The sequence below is a fragment of the Chinchilla lanigera genome, unplaced genomic scaffold (genome assembly GCF_000276665.1).
Source record: "Chinchilla lanigera isolate Chin_1 unplaced genomic scaffold, ChiLan1.0 scaffold00054, whole genome shotgun sequence".
Lineage (NCBI taxonomy): Eukaryota > Metazoa > Chordata > Mammalia > Rodentia > Chinchillidae > Chinchilla > Chinchilla lanigera.
In genome coordinates, this window is record NW_004955455.1 from 559,014 (window position 1) to 581,467 (window position 22,454).

Here is a 22,454-nt window from a genome sequence, read left to right on the forward strand (position 1 = left end):
ATATATATATATATATATATATATACACACACACATGGAGTTGCTTTCTTTCTTACATAGAAAGCAGAATACTATACAGGCTGGGCACCCTAATTCAAAAATCTCAATTAGTAAAGTCCATGCAAACATTCCAAAATCTGAAAACCTCTGAAATCTACCCCAGGCCCTAGGCATTTCGAGTAAAGGATGTTTGGCCTGTACATACTCGTCTGCAGCGTGGACTTTGCACTTACGTTCACTCTGACAGTCATCTGTGTCTGCTTTTATGGAGCTCTTCCCTGTTCCCCTTAGCAGTGGCACGTTCCCCTCGTGTGCACATTCTGTGGCTCATTCCTCCAGCCTGCTGGGGGCACATTGCAGTTGCTGCTAATGGTGGCAACCTAGGCATAGGGGCAGCCGCCGGCAGGAAGATGGTACTTGGGGAGGAGGAAGCTCTGTCTGCAGTCAGTCTGCCTGTCCGGACTGAACACATCCCTGCTGGGGAGTTGCTCCACCCACAGGCTGGGATGCTCTGGACCAGACTTGCATGAGCAGAGGTGTGAATATTAAGGCCTGGTGGAGGAACTGTCCCTTGAAGGAATTTAACTTTGGGGAATTGTTGCAGATATACTGACTAATCACTCACTGCGTTCTGCAACCATTCTTTTAAAAAATTAATTCTTTTGCAGTCCTTGTGATTGAACCCAGGATCTTGTGCAAACTGAATTTCATTTTAATTGACAAAGAATAATTATACATATTTATGGGCTACAGTGTCCTGTTTTGGTATATATTTAAGATGGAGGATGATTACATCAGACTAACAAATCCATCACCTCATATACTTAATATTTTGGGAGTGGGAAAAGCATTTAAAATCTATGTTTTGCAATTTTGATATATATATATAATGCATTTTAAAACTTACAATCACTAGTCTGTGCAAACAGTCACTAGATCTTATTTCTTCTCTCTAACAGAAGCCTTGTACCCATGCACCCCAAGGTTATGGAAACCTTGTAATCTTGTATCCATTTCACTCATAACATAGGTGGAATGTATGCTTCTGGTCTGTAGCGGCTTCTGGGAAAATGTTTGTTTTTTGCAGGAGGAGCTCACAATGCTGAGACAGAAGCTGGAAAAATCCGAAAAATCAAGGAATGAACTCCGGCAGAGTGCAGATCTCCTAGAGAGCAAGGTATCCCCGCCCTTCTTCCCAGGTTCCCAGTGGGATGTCTTTGTGTATTGAGGGGGAGAAGATATGCCTGGCGCTGTGCTGAGGGCTTTGTAAGCACCCTCAAATGAACCTGGGAGGTGAATGCAATTATTACACCTATTTCACAGAGGAAAAAACCGAGGCCCTCTTGTATTAGGTATCTTCCCAACACCGCACAGCTAGCAAGCCCCATAGTGAGATTCAAACCCACGTCATCTGGCTCCAAAGGGAAAAATTTCTTAAGTCACAAAAGCACAAATCACAGTGGAAAATGACACCTCTTTGATACCCTAAACCAATAAACTTCTTTAGATCAAAACATAAAACGAAACCACGATACATACTTCAATTTACACCACATAACTAGCAAAGAATATGCAGAATATATATGTAAAACACTTCCTCAAATCAATTGGAAGACAAACACTCCAATAAGAAAAATGGTCCCAGAATATGCATAGGCAGTTCCAAGGGTAGGGGAGGATTCTTATTTCAAAAGTTTATGCATTCAAAAATTCAAATGACCAATGAACTCTAGAAAAGACGCCCAACCTAACTAGCATCAGAAAATTCAAATTAATACCATGCTAGGTACTAGTTTAAACCTCAGACTGGCAAAATCAAAAACTCTGATGTGGCCCCATGTTAGCCAGCATATGCAGCAGCAGGAGCTCTTATAGACTGTCGGTGGAAGTGAAAATTGATCTTCAACAGTTTGGTATTGTCTATGACATTGAAGCTCCACGCCTCATGGTCAGCACGTGCACTTCTAGGTGTATATACTAGAGAACCTGATCTGTGTATATCAGAGGAAAAATTTTTTAACAGCAGCATGTGTCTCATTGAAGGAATGTAAACACCCAAATGGGAGTTTGTCTATAGGAGAATGAATGAGGACATTTGATTATATTGAAGGCTGAGCTCCCAATAGCAGGAGTGAATGAAGAGATGGCAAGGTGTAACCTCATAGACAAAATCCAGTTCACTACCTCCTTTTTGTGAATAAAGTTTTATTGGAACAGGGTCATGCCCATTTGTTAGTGTCTAGACTATGGTGGCTCTCATGCTACCATGGCAAGGTTGAGTACAGGAAACCTGAAAACCTATCTACTCTTTGGATCTTTACAGAAGTTTCCTAACCCTTAAACTAGAGAAACACATGTCAACATGAGTTGCCCTTGCAAGTGCAGTGCTAAAGGACAAGATTTTTTTTTTTTTCTTCCTGGTACCAGGAATCGAACTCACAACCTTGCCCTTGCCAGGCAAGCACTTTGCCACGGAGCTAAACCCCCAGCCCCAAGGACAAAATTTAAATTACAGATGAATACCTAAAATATTGGATCACACATGCTATGTTTTAAAATTTGCAGAACATTGCAGTGGTAGTCTATTTTCTACAACTATACCAGAATACCTGGGCCACATAACTTATAATAGAAATTTACCTACCTCTAGGTTCTGGAGGCTAGGAAGCCAAAGATCAAGTGGCCACATCTGTGAGGGTCTTCCTGCTGTGTCATTCCATCATGGAGAGCATCACACAAGGAGAACATGTGGGAGAGAACAAGAGGGGATGGACTTTGCTATCATAACAGCATTAATCTTACAACATTAATCTTTTTACAACATTAATCTATTTGTGAGGTGGAGCACTCAAGACCTAGTCACCTCTGAACACTGTTGCGTTAGGAATTAAATTTCCAACACATGGACTTTGGTGCATGTGTTCGAACTGTGGTAATTACGCTATATTGATTAGGAGGGTATTCCTTGCATATCCTTATGGTATAAAGATACTTATGGGAAGAATAACAGCAAATCCAGCATAGTGGTTACCTAGTGCATGGAAAGGGCTGTGTGATTGGAGAAGCTAAAGTTCCATGTATATGTGACTTTCTTGCTGATGTTTTCTCTTTACTTGAGTGTTGTGTTTATAGCTTAGGGACAAGGACAAGAACCAGACAGCTCCTGCCCCTAAAAACTCCACTGCAAGTTGCAGGCAGGCTCCCAAGTTATTTCAGACATAACCTGTGGGCATGGGTGTGTGGTCTCTGAGCTCTGTGTAGGCCCAGAAAGAGCCATTTGTTGTCATACTTAGACCTTCAGGGCTGAGACTAGGGTGAGGTGAGGGAAGCCTTTGTCTGGGGCACAAAATCTAAAGCATCACCAAAAATCTCATCAAGTTGAATAATATTTTAACGTACTATTTGAAAAATGCAAATTAACGCAAAAGTTCACGTTGAGCAAAATAACAGCATTTTAAATCAATGTAGGATTTGTGAGTCAAGATTAGGACAAGGCTAGTGAGGCATTGTGCACAGTGGGATCCTGTCGTTACTTAAAATTTTGATACTCATGATGGATTTTGTTTGCACTGAGATTTTAAAATGTTGCATTAAAATATTACTTATATTTTGTGAGCTTGGACACTGCCCCCGCCTTGAATTTTGCATGCTAGGTAAGAGTTCTGCTTGCCTCACTAGTCCCAATTGTTTTTCTTGAAAGCCAGGGGTACCTCATGAGGTTCTATTGAAACTCCAATGGAATCCATTTATTAACCAACTGAACAAATGTTTATGAGCAACTCCCATGTGTTAGCCATTTAGCATGGTGCTTTGAATACAGCTAGGGGCAAAGTTAAGTCTCAATCCTCATGAACTGTCCAGGCCAATAGAGGGAGACAGACCTCAAGTAAACCAGTTCCTGATGGTGAGTTCCTACCGAGATAAAGCAGAAGAGAGTAATAGTAATGAGAAGGCAAGGGGGGCTGTTTTTACCTCAGTGGTCAAGGAGGGCTTCCATGCAAGAGAGATGTTTAACTTTAGAACTGAAGGATTTGTTGTAGTTATTTATGTATAGATATGGGAAAATATAGAAATGGTAGGTGCAAAGGTCCTGAGGCATCCTGGGGGTAATATTTGTCAGTCCAGTGCAAAACTAGAGCATTCTATACCAGCAAGTCCCTGGTGTTTTTTTTTGTTTTTTTTTTTTTTTTTAAATCGGTAATACTGTTGCTTGGTTCAGATAATGGGCAGTGGCAATTGTAGCTGCACTTATGATAAACCTAACAGAACTCACCCTTCTTCCATGGGCCTGGCTGACCTGAGGACGTGGACTGAAGTTTGCCAGGAAGCTCTCACTCTTTGTTCCTTTCACATTCTGCAAGAGTGCATCTGTTGTAGAGGGCTGTCTGCTCCCTGGTGCCCACTCCTGTAGCCTCTTGGGGGCAGGGGTCAGCCATGGGAAGGAAGCAGCAGCTGCTACTGTCACACCCATGTAGAGAGTCAGGAGAAGCTGGCTGTGGTCGATGCACCCTGCCGCGGTTGATGCACATTGCGCCTGCACCTGTGTCGCTATGAGGAGGCGGGGAAGCCACACCTATGTTCCTCTTGGCCTCATTTGTGTCCCTGGAGAGCAAGCTGCCTGACCTCTCTGACTGGTAGCTGCAAAAAGTAGAGCGAGCGGAGAAGTGGAAAAATTAGAGAGCTGGGAGCTGGCGGAGAATATGAGTGACTTCCCCGTGGAAATTCCTTCCCACCAACCTGCCATTTGATGCAGTAATGAATCACAAGCTGTCAGGTCAGATGCAGGGATTTGCAGTGCATAGGCTACTGGGGATTTGCAGGGCTGAGGTACACCTCCTTAGCATCCTGAGCAACAGCTTGTGGGGGCTCGGAGGAGGAGGGGACAAAGTTCAGGGCCTGAGACCTGAGCCCAGCACACGGGGTCGGCACCTGCAGGATATCCTGCGGCTTTGTGCGGGACATAAGACGGCAACAGGTAGAGGCGGGTAAGGCTGAGGCTGCTTTTAAACGCGAAGAGAATCAGAGCAAAGGGAAATAAAAGTTGAAGAGGATGTGAGCCCGGGGAATGAGTTAGAGAACAGCAGTCTCCCACTGACCGCAGACTGCACTCACAGCATGGTCTTTGCAAACCCCGTCTGCCTGGCCTGGAGCGCTCCCTTCACCTGCCTCCCCTGCTTCCTGCCTCTCCCTTCTCATGAGTGCAGGTGCTGCTGCCCTCAGGAGTGTTATCTGACGGTTTCAGGGAAGGTTAGAGCCCTACTCTGTGCTACTGTTATCCCTATGTTCTCCTCAGCACTGACCATTTTTTAACACCTTCCTGCAAATCTGTGTCCCAGCCAGACTTACACCCTAAGGGCAGGGATATGTCTCATTCATTTTACAGCCTAAGCCACTGGCACAGAATATACGGAATGAGCTGATAGTCTCCCACTGAGCTTCCTAGCAGCCAAAACTAAAAGGGAAATAAGATATCTTATAGACATGTTGGGCCTACGTTAAACTAAGAAACACCTATTGCTTGAGATGGGAGTAATTTTGGGGGGAATTGAGGTGTTAGGTAAATCTGTATTATGGATCACGAAAAGGCCCTAAAGGATATGGCAAAGTATGGCTCTGATAACATTCATACGATCATTAATCCACACTGGGGTTCTGTAGGGGTGTTTTGGTGGCACCATCTTGAACTGTGAGCCCAGGGCATGATGTCATTCCATAAATATTAATCAGACTGGAAGTCAAAGCAGTGCTTTCTCCAGGAGGCACATGTTCAGGTCGGCAGGTTAAAGTTTCTTCCTCCTCCCATATTGTCCTCTCCCTCCCCTCACCCCTTTCACTTCCTTCTTCTTAAATTCAATATTAAAGTCCACATACAAATAGGTGCACATGTCATCCGTGTGTAGCTTGGTGAATTTTTCACAAAGGTACACACATCACTGTGGCCAGCACCAGACAGAGACAGAGCATCCCTGGCTTCTCCAAAGCCCCCTCTTATTTCCTTCAGTGACTGCCCTCTGAGGGTGACCTCCGAGCTGACCTCTAACAGTAGAGGTGAATTTTCCTTCCCCTCTTTGAACTTTACTAAATGGACACAGCTGGGTGTGCTGATTTGTGTCTGGTTCCATGCATTTGACTTTATGTCTGTGACATTTACTCATGTCCAATGTTGTGGGCAGTTGTGTGTCATCCATTCTCTTTGTCTAGTATTCCATTGTGTGACTATACCGCTGTTCATCTCTTCCACACTCTGCACATTCAGTTGCCTCTGGCTTTTTCTTAGTTTATTTATTTATTTATTAGTCTTAAAATTTGAGTCATTATGAGTATGCTTGCTGCAGACATTCTTGCACATGTGTTTTGCTGCACATATCATGCATTAGTGTTAGGACTGTGCCCAGAAATGGAATGGCTGGGTTTGAAGTCATCTCTGCATTTGGCTTTAATAGAGACTGCCTAAGTTTGCTGAAGCAAGTGTATCAACTCAGGCTCCTGTGGGGTGGGTGAGCATTCTAGTTTCTCCATGTCGTTACCAGCGCTGGGTGCTGTCAGTCTTATTCATGGAGCATGTTTTGTGAGGGTGCCGGCAGACCATAGTCACATGTTTTTGGCTATTTGTTTATTCTCTTTGGCAAGGTAGTCTTTCAGTCTTTTGCTCACTTTTCTATATCTTTCTGTTGATTTGCAGGCATTTTTTCTATACCCTCTTTGCATGAATGTGCTGTTAAATCTCTCTTTCCACCCTATGGCAGGTCTTTTTTGGAGGCAGTAATGTTAATTTGTGTTTTCTAAACCTTAGAGTGTCTGCGAGGCTGAGGAGGAGGTCAGAGGGCTTATTACGGCTTGTGCCAAGATGTCCCCTTGAAGCCTCACGCAGTCACAAGGGGCACTTTTCAGAGGTGACTGAATCTAGAGTGTGTGGTGCTGGGATCAAGGGTATATGATTAGTAAATCAGCCCACTGATTGGTTTGGCATAGTACTGGCTCGGATTAAAGGTGTGAGTGCTATACCTGCTGCCCTAGGGCAGGTAGCCTGGATAAAATATAAGGGACAGAGGAGGCTTGTCTTGCCCCTTGCTTGTGTTGCTACCTTCTACCCACCAGGAACTGTTTTTCCTCTTCGATGCTTGTCTGCCATGCCACCCTGCCTGGGAGCCAGCTGACGGTATACTAAAACCTCAGAACTGTGAGCCAAATAAAACTTTCCTCCCTCAGCTGTACTATTTTGTCTCAGCAGGGAGAAAAATATCAAAGACAGGGCTCTAGAGTTCATAACCTACCTTAGTTGCAGTAGCTCCACATTTTTGGTTTCATTCTGTATTTTATTAGCTCTCAAATGCATATTACTCTCCGAAATTGAGTTTATCTTTTTGACCATTGGCATCTTCCACTTAGAACAAGTAGCACTCTTATCTAACATTCTGTATTGCTACATCTTACAATCCATGGCTGCTCAGATTTGGAGAATGTGAGATATTGGGGGCCATGTAAGTCTTCATTTGAAGAAAGGCCTCTAATCTCCCTGGAGGAAAATTGCTACTGGCTCATATGCATTGATTTTATACCTTAAAGACCATGACAGCCACCAGAGGAGCTATTAACCCTGTAGCTTCCTAGTCATGCGTGGAGGATTTGACCCAGCAGGGAGTTGTTGTTGGGGGTCTTCAGAGTCCCTTGTTGCTTCTTTAATAAGCCCAGAAGTGATTCTGATGCAGGGAGAGGGGTCATGTTGCTTCACAGCTGTAGTTGTGGCCCCTGAAAGTGTGTCTGAATCCCGTGGAAGACTCAGTAGAATACAGACTCTTGGGCCCCAGTCTTGGGTGTCCTGAATCAGCAGGCACAGGTGGCTCTGGAGAAACTGTACTTCTAACCGTTTCTCAGGTGATGCTGAAGTTGGTGGGCCAGGGACCGCACTTGGAGGCTCATCGGAGGAGACAGCAGATAGAATGCATCTTCTCATAGGGAGTTCTCCTTTCCTAGAAGGGAGTTTTTGCTAACTCTGCGGGGGGCGGGGTGGCGGGGAAGGAGGGGAAACAGTGTCTCTGTAGGGAGGGAAAACAATGGGTAGAGGCCTTGCTGAAAAGTGTTGCGTCTCATCAGTGGAAATGCCATTTGACTAGGCTTATTAAAACGACAACATTATTGCAAAATGATTTAAGTGCTTCATTTGCAAAGGAGCAGAGGAGGAGATGAGGAGCCATAGAGAGACTGGCTATAAATATTCTTCAAGCATGCAAAATCTGCCGGAATGCAAAGTGGGGCTTTTTATTTTCACAAGAAATCAGTGCCCCGCCATCATGTAGGAGGTTCCCATAAGGAATCAGGAGCGCTTGGAGATGTGCCACAGGATGGAGGTGTGCTTCCCTCTCTGCACTTGGTGGAGGTTCTCCTAATGTCCTATTTATAGTAAAAGACCAAGGCTCATGCACTCCCTATTTCTGGTCTCTTTAGGCTGACAGCTTCCACTTTTTGGTAAGAATTGCAGGGAAAATCCAGTAGGGACTGGAGATTTAGGTTTGAAAGTCCATTTTGCACAATGCTGAGCGATTTTGGTGATGAGTGTGGCCAGGGACTTGTGTCTAGAAAGGGAAGAGGAGGGACTTGCTGGAAGGGAAGGGAAGTCACATGACCACCGATGACTGAGCTGGGGCCGCATCCTGGGTCTCCTGACTCATAGTCCCAGGTTCCTGACAGAGTGACAGTGTCGTGCTCCCATGGGGGCTGGGTGTGGTAGCTCCCTGGTCCTGAGGACAATAAGATGGCCTGCATTTCCATCTGGCTTAGGATTCTAGACTGTCTTAGGTCTTGACTACTGGGCATGTTTCCCTGTGGGGGCATCTAGCTGCAGACGTGTTGTGGCCAAAGTGTGGGTGAATCCATAGATGGCCACTGTCTTAGTTACTTCTCTCTCGTTGCTGAGACAAAATACCCACCACTCAACATTAAGGGAGGAAATGTTTATTTAGCTCACAGTTTGTGGAGGTTTCAGCCCTCAGTCAGCTGGCTCCAAGGCAGGGTGGCATGGCGCAGGGGCAGCCATTCAAGGCTGCAGAAGGCAGCAAAAGCAACAAGAGCAAAAGCAGGAAGAGCAAGCCTCTTTTCCGCCCTTATACTGTAAGCAGGCTACCCACCCCAGGATGGGTGTAGCACTCCCTGCTCCCTCCTCTTGCATAGGATGAGGATATTTACAAAGTGAGGACCCTGGCTCCCTGCTCTGTTAAACTTCTAAACTTCTCAAGTTGACACAATGCATCAATCATTATAACCATAGTGGAGTTGACCATGGGCTCTAAGAAGAGGACACTGTTAGAATATTATCCCTGCGTTCCTCAGATTCCCCATATGAAAACTGGGGCCACAATGAGCATAATGATGGAGCCAGGGCTTGTACAAAGTAAGGAATTCGTACTGTGACCTGCCAGGGGAGGAACAGAGGGTGGAGCTGGCTTGGCATTCAGACACCAATTTTGTGCCCTTATTTCTGCGGCATTGTGGGCAACTTCTTCCAATCTCTGAGCCTTTGTCTCGTTGTTAGTAAAATGTCAATGCTAATAATGACTTGTTCTTCATAAAGCCCTGGTGAGGAGGTGTGTTTAAAATAATTTCTTGCTGCATGTTTTGTAGCAAGCTGCATCACCGCTCTTACCAATCTATGCAGTTTTAAAATATTCGCGCTCCCCCAGTAGACTGAATTCTTCAAGATAATGACACATCTTAGACATTTGTTACACACTTCAGTGTCTAGCACAAAGCATTCAGTGGAACTCAGTGAATGGATGGAGTCCTGCTGAATTTAATTACAAAAGCAACTTTTAATAAGGGATGCCTTGTTGCCGGCTGCTGTGATGTGTCCTTTACCTACATTATCTAATTTCATTTTTAAATCAAACTGTGAGGAAGGTGTTAGAATTCCACATTTGACACCATGTTCCGCATTTTATGAGGAAAATGAAGCCCAGAGAAGTGACGCGGTTTATTGAGTTTGACACAGCTGGTGAATAGGAGACTGGGATTTGAAACCAGGTCTGACTGTGATAGACACGGGGCAGTCTGTGATGTGTTATGCTCTGCCCCTTGCTGGGAGGTATGGCCCCTTCCTAACAAAAGTGACCCACTTTCCACAGACACTCCAGAGGCTGTGGGGCCCTCACTTTGTTATTCTGTACTCTCACACATTTGTGACTTTACCCAACACATGTATGTCAGCCCCTAAGCGGTGGTGTAATCATATGGTTAAGAGTGAGGACTTTCAGGCTGAGGCAGGAGGATTTTAAGTTCGAGCCCAGCCTGGACAACTTAGTGATTTAGTGAGATCCTATCTCTAACTAAAAATTCCCCAGGCATGTGCATACACACACACACACACACACACACACACACACACACACATACAGAGTGAAGACTGTGGAACCATCATCTGACTGACTGTACTTTTGTGCCTCAGTTTCCTTATCTGCCACCCTGAGGCGGTATTAGTACCCACCTCTGTGTCTTTGGGGGCCTCATGGGTGTCCCTGCACCTAGCATGGGCACAGTACTGTTCCTCTGTGGCACACTTATTGTGATCACCTTTACTGTGGTCACACTTACTGTGGCCCATGATCATTTATCACTATTACCAGTGGGATGTGCCTGGCTGGGATCCCTGCCTGGAGGAGAAATGCCAGGCGGTGCCCAGGCTGGCCACCAGTGTGTGTCTCTGGAGAACCTGGAGGTTGCCACTAAGCTGGAGATTTGTTCTGAATTTGCCCTGATGACTGAGGCCGTGTCGGGGGATTAATCTCTTGGACAAACAGCACTCAAGCCAGTCAGTACTGCAGTGGGGCCGGCCCTGCATCTGCAGGCTCCTTTTCTTTTTTGTTACTCAGTTGATAGGGATGGGAGTGGGCCATCCTTTGGCAGGGGGGCATCGGGCTCTCTTTGGCCACAGCCTAGCAAGGCCAGTTGAGGTCTGCATCTAACCTGGCCTTTGATCTGTACCTGCTGGTTATTTAACCTCATTTGCTTGGAGCCACTGCTGCCTGGTCCCATCCAGGTGGGGTGGCTCCTGCCCTGCTGATCTGTGAAATCCCAAGGGACTGAGTCACCTGGTGGATGGGGCCAGAGGACAGAGAGGTGATTATGAACTTGGGCTGGGAGGCAGGCTCTCTGGGCCGGGCTCCCTCTGTTGCTGACCTGTTTTGATCCATAGCAAATCACTTTGCCTCCCAGTGCCTCAGTTTCCTGCTCTGTACAAACCAAATAACAAAATACCCTGCCCTAAGGGTGTGGTGGACTTGACGCAGGCGGAGTGCTGAGGACCCGCCTCTCTCAGCGTGGGACAGGTGTGAGCTGGCACTCATACTTGGCGCAGTGAACACATCTTTTCTGTGCAAACTAAAGGTGCAAGAAGCCCCAGAGGGAAAGGTTTCCGCTTCCTGCAGCAAAGATGGTTTGGGGCCTGAGAATTCCTTTTCTGTAATTTGTTAAAGTAATAATTTTTAATGGGCGTGTGGAGGTTATACGTATCAATGGGGCACAGGGTGGCATTTCAGTACATTTGTGTGATGCGTGATGAGAGGATTGGAGTAATTAGCACCATCTACCAATTCAAATGTTGACCATTTGTTTGTGTTGAAAACATTGAAAATCCTCTCTGCGAGCTGTTCTGACATGTACACAATGTATTTCTGCCAACTGCAGTTACCCTATGGTGCCATAGAACACAAGATGTTATTCCTTCTAAGCTATTGCATCCCTTGTCCCGTTAACCATACTTTCTCCGCCCTCCTCTCTCCTTGCCAGGCTTTGGTGTGGGTTGGAGAATTCTTGACTATAAGAGCTGAGAACAGGGTCAATCCAAGAACGTGGGTGTCCCATGGTTTGTCTCCCCACCTTGATTGTGAAGTAGGTGCTTATATAATGTCCATCAGATCCATGACTGACCAGTGACAGTGACACCCCTAGAGACCCTGTGTGTGCTCAGAATTTAACTTCCATCAAACCCAAGTACCCACTGGTCTTGGATACTTTTCTCTCATTGCTGAGACAAAATTCCTGACAACCAGAATTAAGGAAGGAAAGGTTTCTTTAGCTCACAGTTTGTGGAGGTTTCAGTCCGTACTCGGCTGGTTCCAAGGTGGAGTGGCGCAGGGCAGAAGGCAACCATTCACGGTGGTGGAGGACAGCAAAGGCAGCCAGAGCTAAAGGGAGGAGTGGCGGCAAGCAGCCTCTTTCTCTCCCTTACATATGCAAACTACCCGCCCCAGGGTGGATGTAGCACCCAAAATCCCAGCCTTGGATCATGGATCAACCATAGACTCTAAAAGCCCAACCCATGACTGCATGAGGCTTTGGGGGGACATGCAGACACAAACCATAACACCACTGCTGTCCCAAGTTGCAGATGATGCCTGTGCACAGATACCTTCTTGCTCCCCAACTCTGTACAGACTGTGCAACCGCATTCATCCGTTCCCATCCCCTTCTCTTCAGCAGGCCCTTGAGTCATTGTCCCTAAGAAGAAAGAGCATTTCTGCTGAACCGGCCAAGTGGCAGATCCAGAGAGGTTTACACAGTCCTTCCTAGTTAATTGGTCCTCAAATACTCTGTGAGGACCCTTCTGAGTTCGCAGTCCAGGCTCCCCTCATTAAATTGGTTTTTGCTTTGCATTTGTCTAACAGCTCTGGGCTTGGTGCCCGTTCCTCCCTCCATGGACAAAGCTGCTGGGCCCTACTCTGTGGGAAGGGGCAGAGACCTGTAGGGACATGTGTAGGTCAGGAACTACTTGTCTCTGTGAAAGACTTTCTGTCATTTACTCCATTTGAAAGGCCTAATTGTCCTTTGGGCTCCAGACTTTGGGTTCTGTGAAACTCAAAATTAATTCATTAAATTAATTTTGGGTTCCCTTTGCTCTGGCTGATTAGCACAAATTAAATTTCACACTAATTGGGTAAGGTGAAGAGAACACACTCCCTGTACTTCGGATTGATGCTGTTTTCTGGGATGAGATGGTGGAGGGTATGGGTGTGACCCAGTCGGTCCAGAGGGCATTGTAGACATTGCAAATCTGCACTCTCCTAGATGCTTTTGCATGATCCTAAATAAATCTAACCCACCCCAAAGCCAAGGGTGAGCCCCAAACTAGGCAGAGGGAGAGCCTGGCAAGTTTTGTAGGGCTAATTCTTAAACTTTGTTGAGCATAAGAATCACCCCAGGGCTGGTGACATGCAGATTCCTGGGCTGGGCCTTAGAGACTCTGGTGTAGAGGACCTGAGGGTCCTGAAATTTGCATTTTAGTAATCACCCCAGGCCACTGCAATGCAAGGGCTTCTCCTGTACACTTTTAGACAGCAGCGAAAGGGAATCTTCCCAAAGGCCACCTGGAACATCTCACCTGTGACCCAGCCATTACTTGGATCTGAGGGATGTGCGTTCCCATCTCAGCTCTGCCGCTCACTTGCTGTGTGACTTTGGAACCACCCTCCTCTGCAGCTTTCCTTTTATTTTTGTTTCTGTTGAACACTGAGTTTTGGTCTGAGTGCTTGCCGAGGTGGTCAGCAGGGTGGGATGCTGATGGGCTGGAGGAGGGAAAAGATGGGAAACATAAAATGTACAGAGCAGCCCTTGTTTTTCCAGCATTATTTTTGACTCTACTTGGAAGGTATTGTATTTTGTTTTCTGATTACAAAAGTGCTATAAAAAATGAACAGCATGGAAATACATCACAGGGAAATTGGAATCCCCTGTGAACTGACCCTTCTGGGGAAAACATCCCTATTAACAGTTAGGGAGCATTTTGTTCTGTGCAAGTACAAGCAAAAATGGGATCACGCCAAACATTCTGTTCTGCAACTTTGCATTCTTTCCCCTTTGATAGCGTACCTGGGGATTTGTGTTTCATGTCAGAGCACATCCCTCTTCAGGGGGCAGCTGGGAGGTTTGTGAGCTCACCCATGAGCTGACAGTGTTGATTCGGACTGGCTCTGAAGGGCAGTTATCTTCAGTGTTGTGAGGACCACTTAGCTTCTGCCTGAAAACATGTTCGGTTACCCCTAAGGACCAGTCATGATGCAGAGGGTTTGTTACCGCGTAGATTGCTTCTAGAAAGTTGCCTGCCAACTAAATGTTACTGGGTTCTGGATAGCTTGGCTCTCCTTCTGAGACTGGATTCCAGGTTCTTCTCGCCTTAAACAAAGAAGGCGAGAATTGAATTGAACCCAGAAAAAGCAGTGGCAAGGTTTATTCAAGAAACCGAAAATGAAGTGTAGCAGAGAAACTGGCTCTGCAGAGTGAGCTTAGACTGGGTAAATAGAAAAAGAGGGTGAGAGCAAAGATAAAAGTAGGCTGCGTTTGGGAAACAGCGTGGACTATCATGGACAGTTTTGATAGCAAAGCCTCATGGCATCCATGTGTCATTTTATGCTGTCTAAATCTTGAGGAAACCCACCAAAACTTCTACTCATGGTTCCTGAGAGGCTGTACTGGGAACCCACACCTCAGGGTGAGGTCAGGACTAGGCCATCCCATTGAACACCTTGCTTGAGTTCTCGCGAGAAGTCCACATTTAGGGCTCTGGTAACTGTTCTGCGCATGTGTCTGAGATTTCCTAGTTAACAGGTCACACCCACTTCTCCGGCCAGGTTTTGCTACATTCTAATGTCCTATCTCACTCAGGATGATGGGTCAGAGAGGTGCTTTGATATCTTTGCACAGGTGTTGTATAGAATCAGAATGCATAGAGGACATTAAATCTTCCCAATCCATTTTACAGCTTAGCTGACCAAATGCTCAGAGGGAGAGAGAGACTGTCCAAGATCAGGCACCATGTTTACTACTCTGGCTGTACTTGAACTCCGTACTAGGCTTCCTTCTTCATTTCTTTTTCCATTATATGTCTCTTCTCTCTTTTTCTTTTTTTCTCCTCTCTTCTCTCCCCTCTCCCCCCTCTATGTCTCTGTCTCTGAGTTAGGATTACCGATATTTACCACCATACCCGGTTCTCTTGGATGTACTTTGTTTTTTTGGTACCGGGAATAGAACTCAGGACCTCGCTCTTGCCAGGCAGGTGCTGTGCTGCTGAGCTCTGTCCCTTGCCCTCTCTTGGATGTCCTTATCTTGTATAACTATACGTAGAGAAACGATCACTACAATCAGGAAAATTAATAATCCAACATCTCATATGTTTATGTTTTTTCTTTTCTTTATTTTTTGGTGGTGAGCATATTTGAAACCTACTCTTCAGCAAATTACTTGCCTCTTGTCTTTAGCAGCTGCTTCCCAGAGGTGGCAGCATCAGTTTCATGAGCTGCTCCGCCTTTGCACAAGGGTGTTGCTGAGCTCTGTGGCCATAAATGCTCCACTAAAGTGCTTCTTTTCTGGCTTTCTTAGTAATATCTTTGAACCCTGAGTGCTGTGTTTCAGAACGGTAATATCACAGAAGCCCTGACCCATTTGTCATTAGTAGATGACTGGTTACAGGTAATTGGAAAGCAGAAGCAAAGATCAGTCAGTGCAAGCAGAAATTTATAAGAAATAATTTTTCTTAATTTCACACACGTATACCTCCAGCCCTGCATCACTTAGGCAGGACCACAGCCTTTTGCCTTTGCACAAACGTCTGACTCAAGTTGTGCTTCTTCTCTTAATCCAGTCCCTTAATATTCAACCATATAATTCCCGGCTTTGACATCTTTGAAACAGATTAAACAGCAAAGTACTATGAATGCAGAAACATGATTTTTACTTCTAGTTTTTTATATAGTATTTACACCTTCATCTGTTTGGCAGGTTTTTAAAAGCAACTCACCTCTTTTAAATCCTTCTAAAGCACTCTGCGTCATTGTCATGGGAAGTCTTTTTCCAGCTGTATTTTCTAGGTTAATGGAATAGCTAACTGAAGAGATGATTATAGTGGAAGTGTAGCTGATGAAACAGGTTGGGAACACTCACAGTGGACACTCAGCGTACATGGCTACAGTCTGGTAGAGGCAGATGACCCACGGGGACCTGTAGAAGGGTTTTAGACTGAGGGCATCTGGTGCAGTGTGCATCAATCTATTCCTGTGTCTTGAGGGACCATGATGCTCACTCTTGCAAGATGGTTCAATAAAGGATGGTTGAGAAAAGCTTCCATTAAAATATTTTTTGTTGAGCATTTACTGTGTGCCAGACACTATGCTAAATTTTTATGGATTATCTCATTTAATCCTGAAAACAATTCTCTGTGTTATCCCACCTGTTTTAAAGTTGAGAAATCTGAGAATCAGGTAAACTTGGTTTAAGGTTATGCAGCTGACCAGTGTTGGGCGAAGAATTATACCATACCAAGACTGATAATGTTCTCAAGTCTGTGTTCTTAACCCCATGATTATGCTTGAGGGCCTCATTTTCCCTGGAAACTAATGGTTTGGCCGATGTCGTGTTGTGGAGTGTGTGTGGGGAGGTTTGGTGTCCCCAGTAAGTGCCTTTCTCTGACCAGCCCACCCTTCACCCCAGATTGCTGACTTGACCACAGAGCTGGCTGATGAGCGCTTCAAAGGTGATGTGGCCTGCCAGGTGCTGGAGAATGAACGTGCGGAGCGGCTGCAGGCCTCCCGGGAGATTCAGGAACTCAGAGTGAGTGCTCACGCAGGGTGGATGGTTCTGATCCCCCGTGCTCACATTGGGACTACTATACTTAAGCAAGACATGCAGTTCACTCACTTCCATGCTGAAGGTTCCAAGTGACTGCTGGATCTTTCTCAGCCATGGTCTTGGAGGTGCCATAAGGAGATAGCCAGCTTTAACTTCTATCCAGCTTCAGTTTGGATGTGCATTAGTCCATTTTTGTTACTGTAACAAAATACCTGATGTAGGTTTCTTTAGAAAGAAAAGAGGTTTATTAGCTCAGTTTTGGAGACTGAGAGTCCATGATTGGGCATCCCTATTGATTTGACTGCTGCTGAAGGCCTAATGGCAGAGCCTCATTGTGGGAGGGTGTATAAGAGGGAGAGATCCCAGTGCCAGACAGGAAAGCAGAATGAAGGGAAGGCTCCAGAGTGGCTCCTTGTATAACAACTTTCTTGCAAGAACTCAGAGTCCTGAGAGCACTGCCTTAGTCCATTCTGAGACCATGACCCCAGTGATCCAAGGACCTTCCACTGGGCCCCAGCACTTTACATCACATTGGGTACCAAGCTCCCATAAACCCTTGGGGACCAAACTCAAACATTCAAACTGAGGCAGACCTTAAAACCTTTCTTCCAGAGCAAGTATGAACAAGTCCAGAAGAATTTTGGAGAAGTGGAGAAACAGTTGGAAGAAGCCCAGCAAAAAATCCAGTTGAATGATTTGGAAAGGAAGCCCACTGGAGCGGGTGAGCAGCCTGAGGCCTCAGGATGGCGGTGGATGCTGATAGACAAAGCTACCTTTTCATTTCACTCCCTGACTCATTCATTCACGCACTCATTCATTCATTCATTCAGATGCGCACTGAGCACTTACTATGCATGAATGCTGCATTAAGCCCTGGGACCCAGGCTGAGCAGATAGGCAGAGGCCCTGCCCTTTTAGAGGTTCCATTCTAATGCAACAGGTAGCTATTGTACAGAGATTCTAACAATACCCCAAATAATACATTACTAGCTGGGCTTGGGGACACGTGCCTGTAATCCCAGCACTCTGAGAGGCTGAGGCAGGAGGATGACAGTTTGAATCCAGGCTGGACAGTTTAGAGACCTAGTAAAACTCTGAAACAATAAAAAAGGTCTGGGGATGTAGCTCAGTGTGAAGGCCCTGGGTTCAATCGGTGGTACTGAAAAGCAAACGCCACAATACAAAATAAAAAAATATCATCAATGTGGCAGGTGTATATAATGCAAGACCAATAAAAATAACGCCTCTATGAAGAAAAGTGTGTTATATTCATATGACTATTTTTTAAGTGTACATTTTGATGAAGATGGTTTCATGGTAGAACCCATGAAGTTACATTTCTGGATTTGAATCTTGACTCTATCTCTCATTGGATTGATGGCTTTGGGCAAAGCTATGGTCCTCATTTTTCCAGTGGAGAGAGTGGTGGATGATTAGAAGAGGGGTTTGCCCACAGGTGTGGCACAGAGTGCCAAGAAGCTTTTAGCTGCTGGGTCATTATTCTTTGGAGAAATGATGGGGTCATTTCTCATGCTCATAAGGGCCCATGAGCAGATACCATCAATTAGAAGGTTACATCGGGGCCTGTGGTGGGAAGGTGGGAGAATTCCTGCAGTCCTCTGTGACAGACATGCTCTGTGGTGCCACAGGTTCCTGGGCCTGCCCTTTTTACACAGCTGCCTGGGGTGTGTCTTTTATGGGTTGTTGGCATGGTGACATATTTGTCAACTTGCCACTCAGCTCCTCCTCTCCCCTGCCAAATAGAGTTGGGCAAAAAGAATATGCATTGTGTCAGCCTGGAGGAAATGCTGACATCATACCTTTCGTGTCCCCAGAGAGTTTATGCTCCTGTAATGTCAGGGACAGTCAGAGGCATAGCAGTCAGGAGTCTGTGGAAAGCAGACCAGGTACCTTGGCTTTTGACTGTACTCTGTCCTGCATGTATCCTGGCTACGCTGAGGGCAGGTGTTAATCAGAGAGGTTAACACGGCAATTTGAGATTCTCTGAGGAGGGACAGCCAGCAAGGCAGAGTGCCCATACCAAGTGGGGAATCTGTTGGTGCAGGACCAGCAGTGTGGGACATACAATCTCTGCAAAAAAGTCTCAGCACTGTTCCCATCAGACTGAGAGTCAGGTCTGAGTATAGTCCCTAGGTTGGTTTCCTCTGAAAAGATCAGGGAGTTGATGAGATGAGGAGACACGCTTAGCTTAGGAGCACATTAGTCACAATGCTAAATAGGCTCTCAGCTCTGCATGCTCATTCTGGGAAGATGCCTGACAAATATTTTGTTTTTCATTATGAAAGTAATGCATACTCATTATAAAAACTTTCTAACACATAGGAAAGTTGAAAGAAGCAATGAAACACTTTAATTATACCACTATGATGGCACTGTACCCTCTTTCTTTGGGTCACGCTGGAGTATTAATTGTAAAAAAATATGGTTTTTATTTATGCATGGCTAAATATTTATAGAAAGCTTTTTATGATGTGCCCTCTGCTCTGAGCTTGAACATGTTGGGGTTACAAAAGAGTTTTAGTGTTTGACCCTGCTCTCAAGAAGCTTGTGCTAGAAATGTAGAGATCTGACAAAGCCAGGGAGAAGGTGACTGGAAAATGTGGAGCTGAGTTACACACACTAATGACGAGTCCCACCCTTGGGTCCAAAAGCAGGAGACAGAGGCGAGCTGTGGAGATGGAGAACATGTTGCTCACGCACTCCCGCCATTCTTGTTGAAGCTTGCAGCACAGGGTGTGGGCAACTGCAGAAGTGCTTCTACTACCTTCTCCACCTTCACAGGCCCATGTCTCCCCAGTGGGGAGATGGAATTCTTTTCTATCATGATAACATTTCCCTTGGCGGAAGCTGGGACAAATTTTAACTCCTTACTGTTACGTCATCTTTTTTTTGGATTCCTGATGTGGAGTCACCTTTTCTAATACCTTGACCCTGCTATGCATCCATCTATCCATCCATCCATCCATCCATCCTCCCACCCTCCTCCCACCCCTACCCCCCACCCATCCACTCATCCATCCATCCGTCCATCCTCCCACCCTCCTACCCATCCACCCATCTACCCATCCATCTACCCACCCATCCACCCATCCATTGATCCATCCATCCACCTACCCTACATCCATCCATCCAGCCATCCATCCATCCAGCCAGCCACCCACCCACTCATCCATCCATCTATCCATCCACCCTACATCCATCCATCCAGCCAGCCAGCCAGCCACCCACCCAGCCACCCACTCATCCATCCATCCATCCATCCATCCATCCATCCATCCATCCATCCATCTATCCACTTATCCATCCATGCATCCATCTATGGGTGTGGCTGGATGATACAGGAAGAAATGAATGGTCTTTAAAGCTCTCTATTTGGGGTTTCTACATCTCCATTAATTTGAGGGGTACTATTCTGTTATTCAGATGGTCAGAAAATAATGCATAACTGAAGTGAACCTTTTTTATTTAGTTGTTTATTAAGTTTATCAGTACAATTTAATTGCACATAATGATCGCATTCATCACATTGCACCTATACATGATGTATTTTAGTTCCTCTTTTTTTTCTCATTTCCCTCCCCTCCCTTCAACTCTTCTTCTCCTCCTTATTCACAAAGCTTTGTTTCTATATTACCCTTTTTTCCATTTTTGTCTTTTCTCGTTTTCTTCCTGCCCCAGTTTCCTTTTCCTTTTGAGCAGTTTCTTCCTATTTCACAATATCTATTATAAATTTTGGTTCTTATTTATTTACACTTTCAGTTTTTCATGCCAGAGAGACAATGTGGTATTTACATATGTATGTGTCCAATTTATTTTAAGTGTGTGGTTTCAAGGTGCATCCACTTAGCTATAAATATCTCAAGTTTATTGTTCCTTATGGCTGAGTAGTACTCCATTGTATAAAAAATCACATTTTTTTATCCATTCATTGTTTGATGGGCATTTTGATTGCTTCTTATTTAGCTATTATAAACTCTGCTACTATAAACATAGATGTGCATATATGGCTATAGTATGATGCTTTTAATTCTTTCAGAAAGATACCAAGAAGGGCAATAGTTGGGTTAAATGGGACCTTTAGTCCTAGTTGTTTTTTTTTTTTTGGTACCAGGAATTGAGCTCAGGACCTTGTGCTTGCCAGTCAGGCACTGCATCGCTGAACTATATCCCCGGCCCATAGTCCTAGGTTTTTGAGGAACTGCCACACTGATTTCCACAGTGGTTGCATCAGTGTACACTCCCACCAACAGTGGAGAAGTGTTCCTTTTCTCCCACAGCCCCGTCAGCGTTTGTTGTTGGTTGATTTCTTGATAATAATCATTCTTTCTGGGGTGAGATAGAATCTCAGCATTGTAATTTGCATTTCTTGAGTGATAAGTGATGTTGAACATTTTTTCATGTATTTATTTGCTGTTTGTACTTCTTCATCTGAGAAGTATCTATTCATTTCAGATGCCCATTTTTGGGTGGGTCTTTAAATGGGGGATCTTATTTTTTCAGTTCTTTATATGTTCTAGATATGAGGCTGAGAAACAACTGGCTAAGATTTTTGCCCTTCTGTGGGTTGTTCTTTTACTCTCTTAGTGACTTATTTCTTTTGCTGTGTAAAAGCTTTTTAATGAGATGAGATCACAGTTGTTGATTATTTGTGGAATTTCCCAAGCAATCAGGGTTTTGTTCATGATGTCCTTGCCTACACCTATGTCTTTTATTCAGCCAAAAAGTCTTAATTAAGCCAGTAAATAATTTTTTTGGGAGGGAGAACATTACCAAATAAGGGATTTGAACCCAAGGCCTCATGCACTCCAGGCAGGTGCTGTAGTACTGAACTACATTCCCAGTCCTAGGGCAATTCCTTTTTGTTGGGCTCATTAGGCAATGGGTGAGTTTGTACTAATAGGTATGAGGGATCTTCTGTGTGTAGGAAACACAGGATGTTAGGAACTCACAGATAACTAAGCAGCTCCCTTGCCCTGAAAGACTATGAAATTTCTTTGAAAATAAAATGAGTTACTGGTAGAGTCAAACAGTGGGAAGCAACTGATTTTGAATAGTTAAGCAATCAAGAGCTTTAGACAGCTTCCTCCAAAACTAAGTTCCCAGAAAAACCCCAAGGTTAAAGAAAACTGTTTTCTACATACTGATTTTATATGTGTATATCTTGGTGAATGTCGTTATTGCTTATCATATATTAATTCTCTTGGTTTTGTTATCCTGACATTCATATAATCTAATAGACATTGTTTTTTTCTTTCTTTTCAGTGTTTTAGCTTATGGTTTCTTTTTTTTATTTTAATTTGTTGACCAGAATTTTCAGAAAATGTCGAATAGTACTGATAATAGCATGCATTTTTATGGTGTTGGCGCTGGTTTAATGGCTGCTCCCAACGTGGCTGTAATCTTGTGATTCTCAAGAGACATCCTGAGCAGTAGGTACACACAGAAGGAAGAGTGCAGGGAAACAGCCCGGTTCTTTAATAACAAATTATCAAGTCGGGTCAGTTTCCCCAAGGAAGGGGGAATATTCATGCTACATTAAAAAGTAATAAAACTGCATTAATTCTTATTTCTGAATTTTTGATGTTACCTTTTAGTATCCTTCTTACCAAAAATTTTGTTAAAGGTGGTGGTGTCTGTAGCTTGCAAAGCTCTGTGTTTTAAAAATTACTAATAAATATCGAAGTTAATTTAAGAAAAGAACTTTAGACAGCTGGAGGTGGTCAGGGCAGGTTGCCTGGAAGAAGTCAGGTTTTTAAAACATTTGGACCCAAAGCAGTTTCTTGATTTGAAATCCCAAGTTGAGGTCTGAGGGCTCCACTAACACC

At 44.7% G+C, this 22,454-nt stretch overlaps 1 protein-coding gene and 1 long non-coding RNA gene across 5 annotated transcripts in view; one reads left to right on the top strand and one right to left on the bottom strand.

Moving 5' to 3' along the window:
* The window catches only part of Myo18b (myosin XVIIIB), a 258,854-nt gene that overhangs the window by 121,706 nt on the left and 114,694 nt on the right, over positions 1–22,454 (top strand). For all 3 annotated transcript variants that reach the window (XM_005396137.1, XM_005396139.1, XM_005396138.1), the window contains exons 25-27: positions 1,088–1,177; positions 16,471–16,590; positions 17,221–17,329. In XM_005396137.1, coding sequence (XP_005396194.1) covers positions 1,088–1,177; positions 16,471–16,590; positions 17,221–17,329 — 319 coding nt within the window. The remainder of the gene's footprint in view (positions 1–1,087; positions 1,178–16,470; positions 16,591–17,220; positions 17,330–22,454) is intronic.
* LOC102011951 lies at positions 12,079–16,789 on the bottom strand. Of its 2 annotated transcripts, none has more exons than XR_262805.1 (4): positions 16,678–16,789; positions 13,370–13,553; positions 12,401–12,489; positions 12,079–12,176 (listed from the first exon to the last, which is right to left on the bottom strand). It is a non-coding gene; the product is annotated as an uncharacterized LOC102011951 (long non-coding RNA). The 2 variants fall into 2 exon arrangements; XR_262804.2 differs by lacking the exon at positions 16,678–16,789 and adding an exon at positions 13,858–14,057.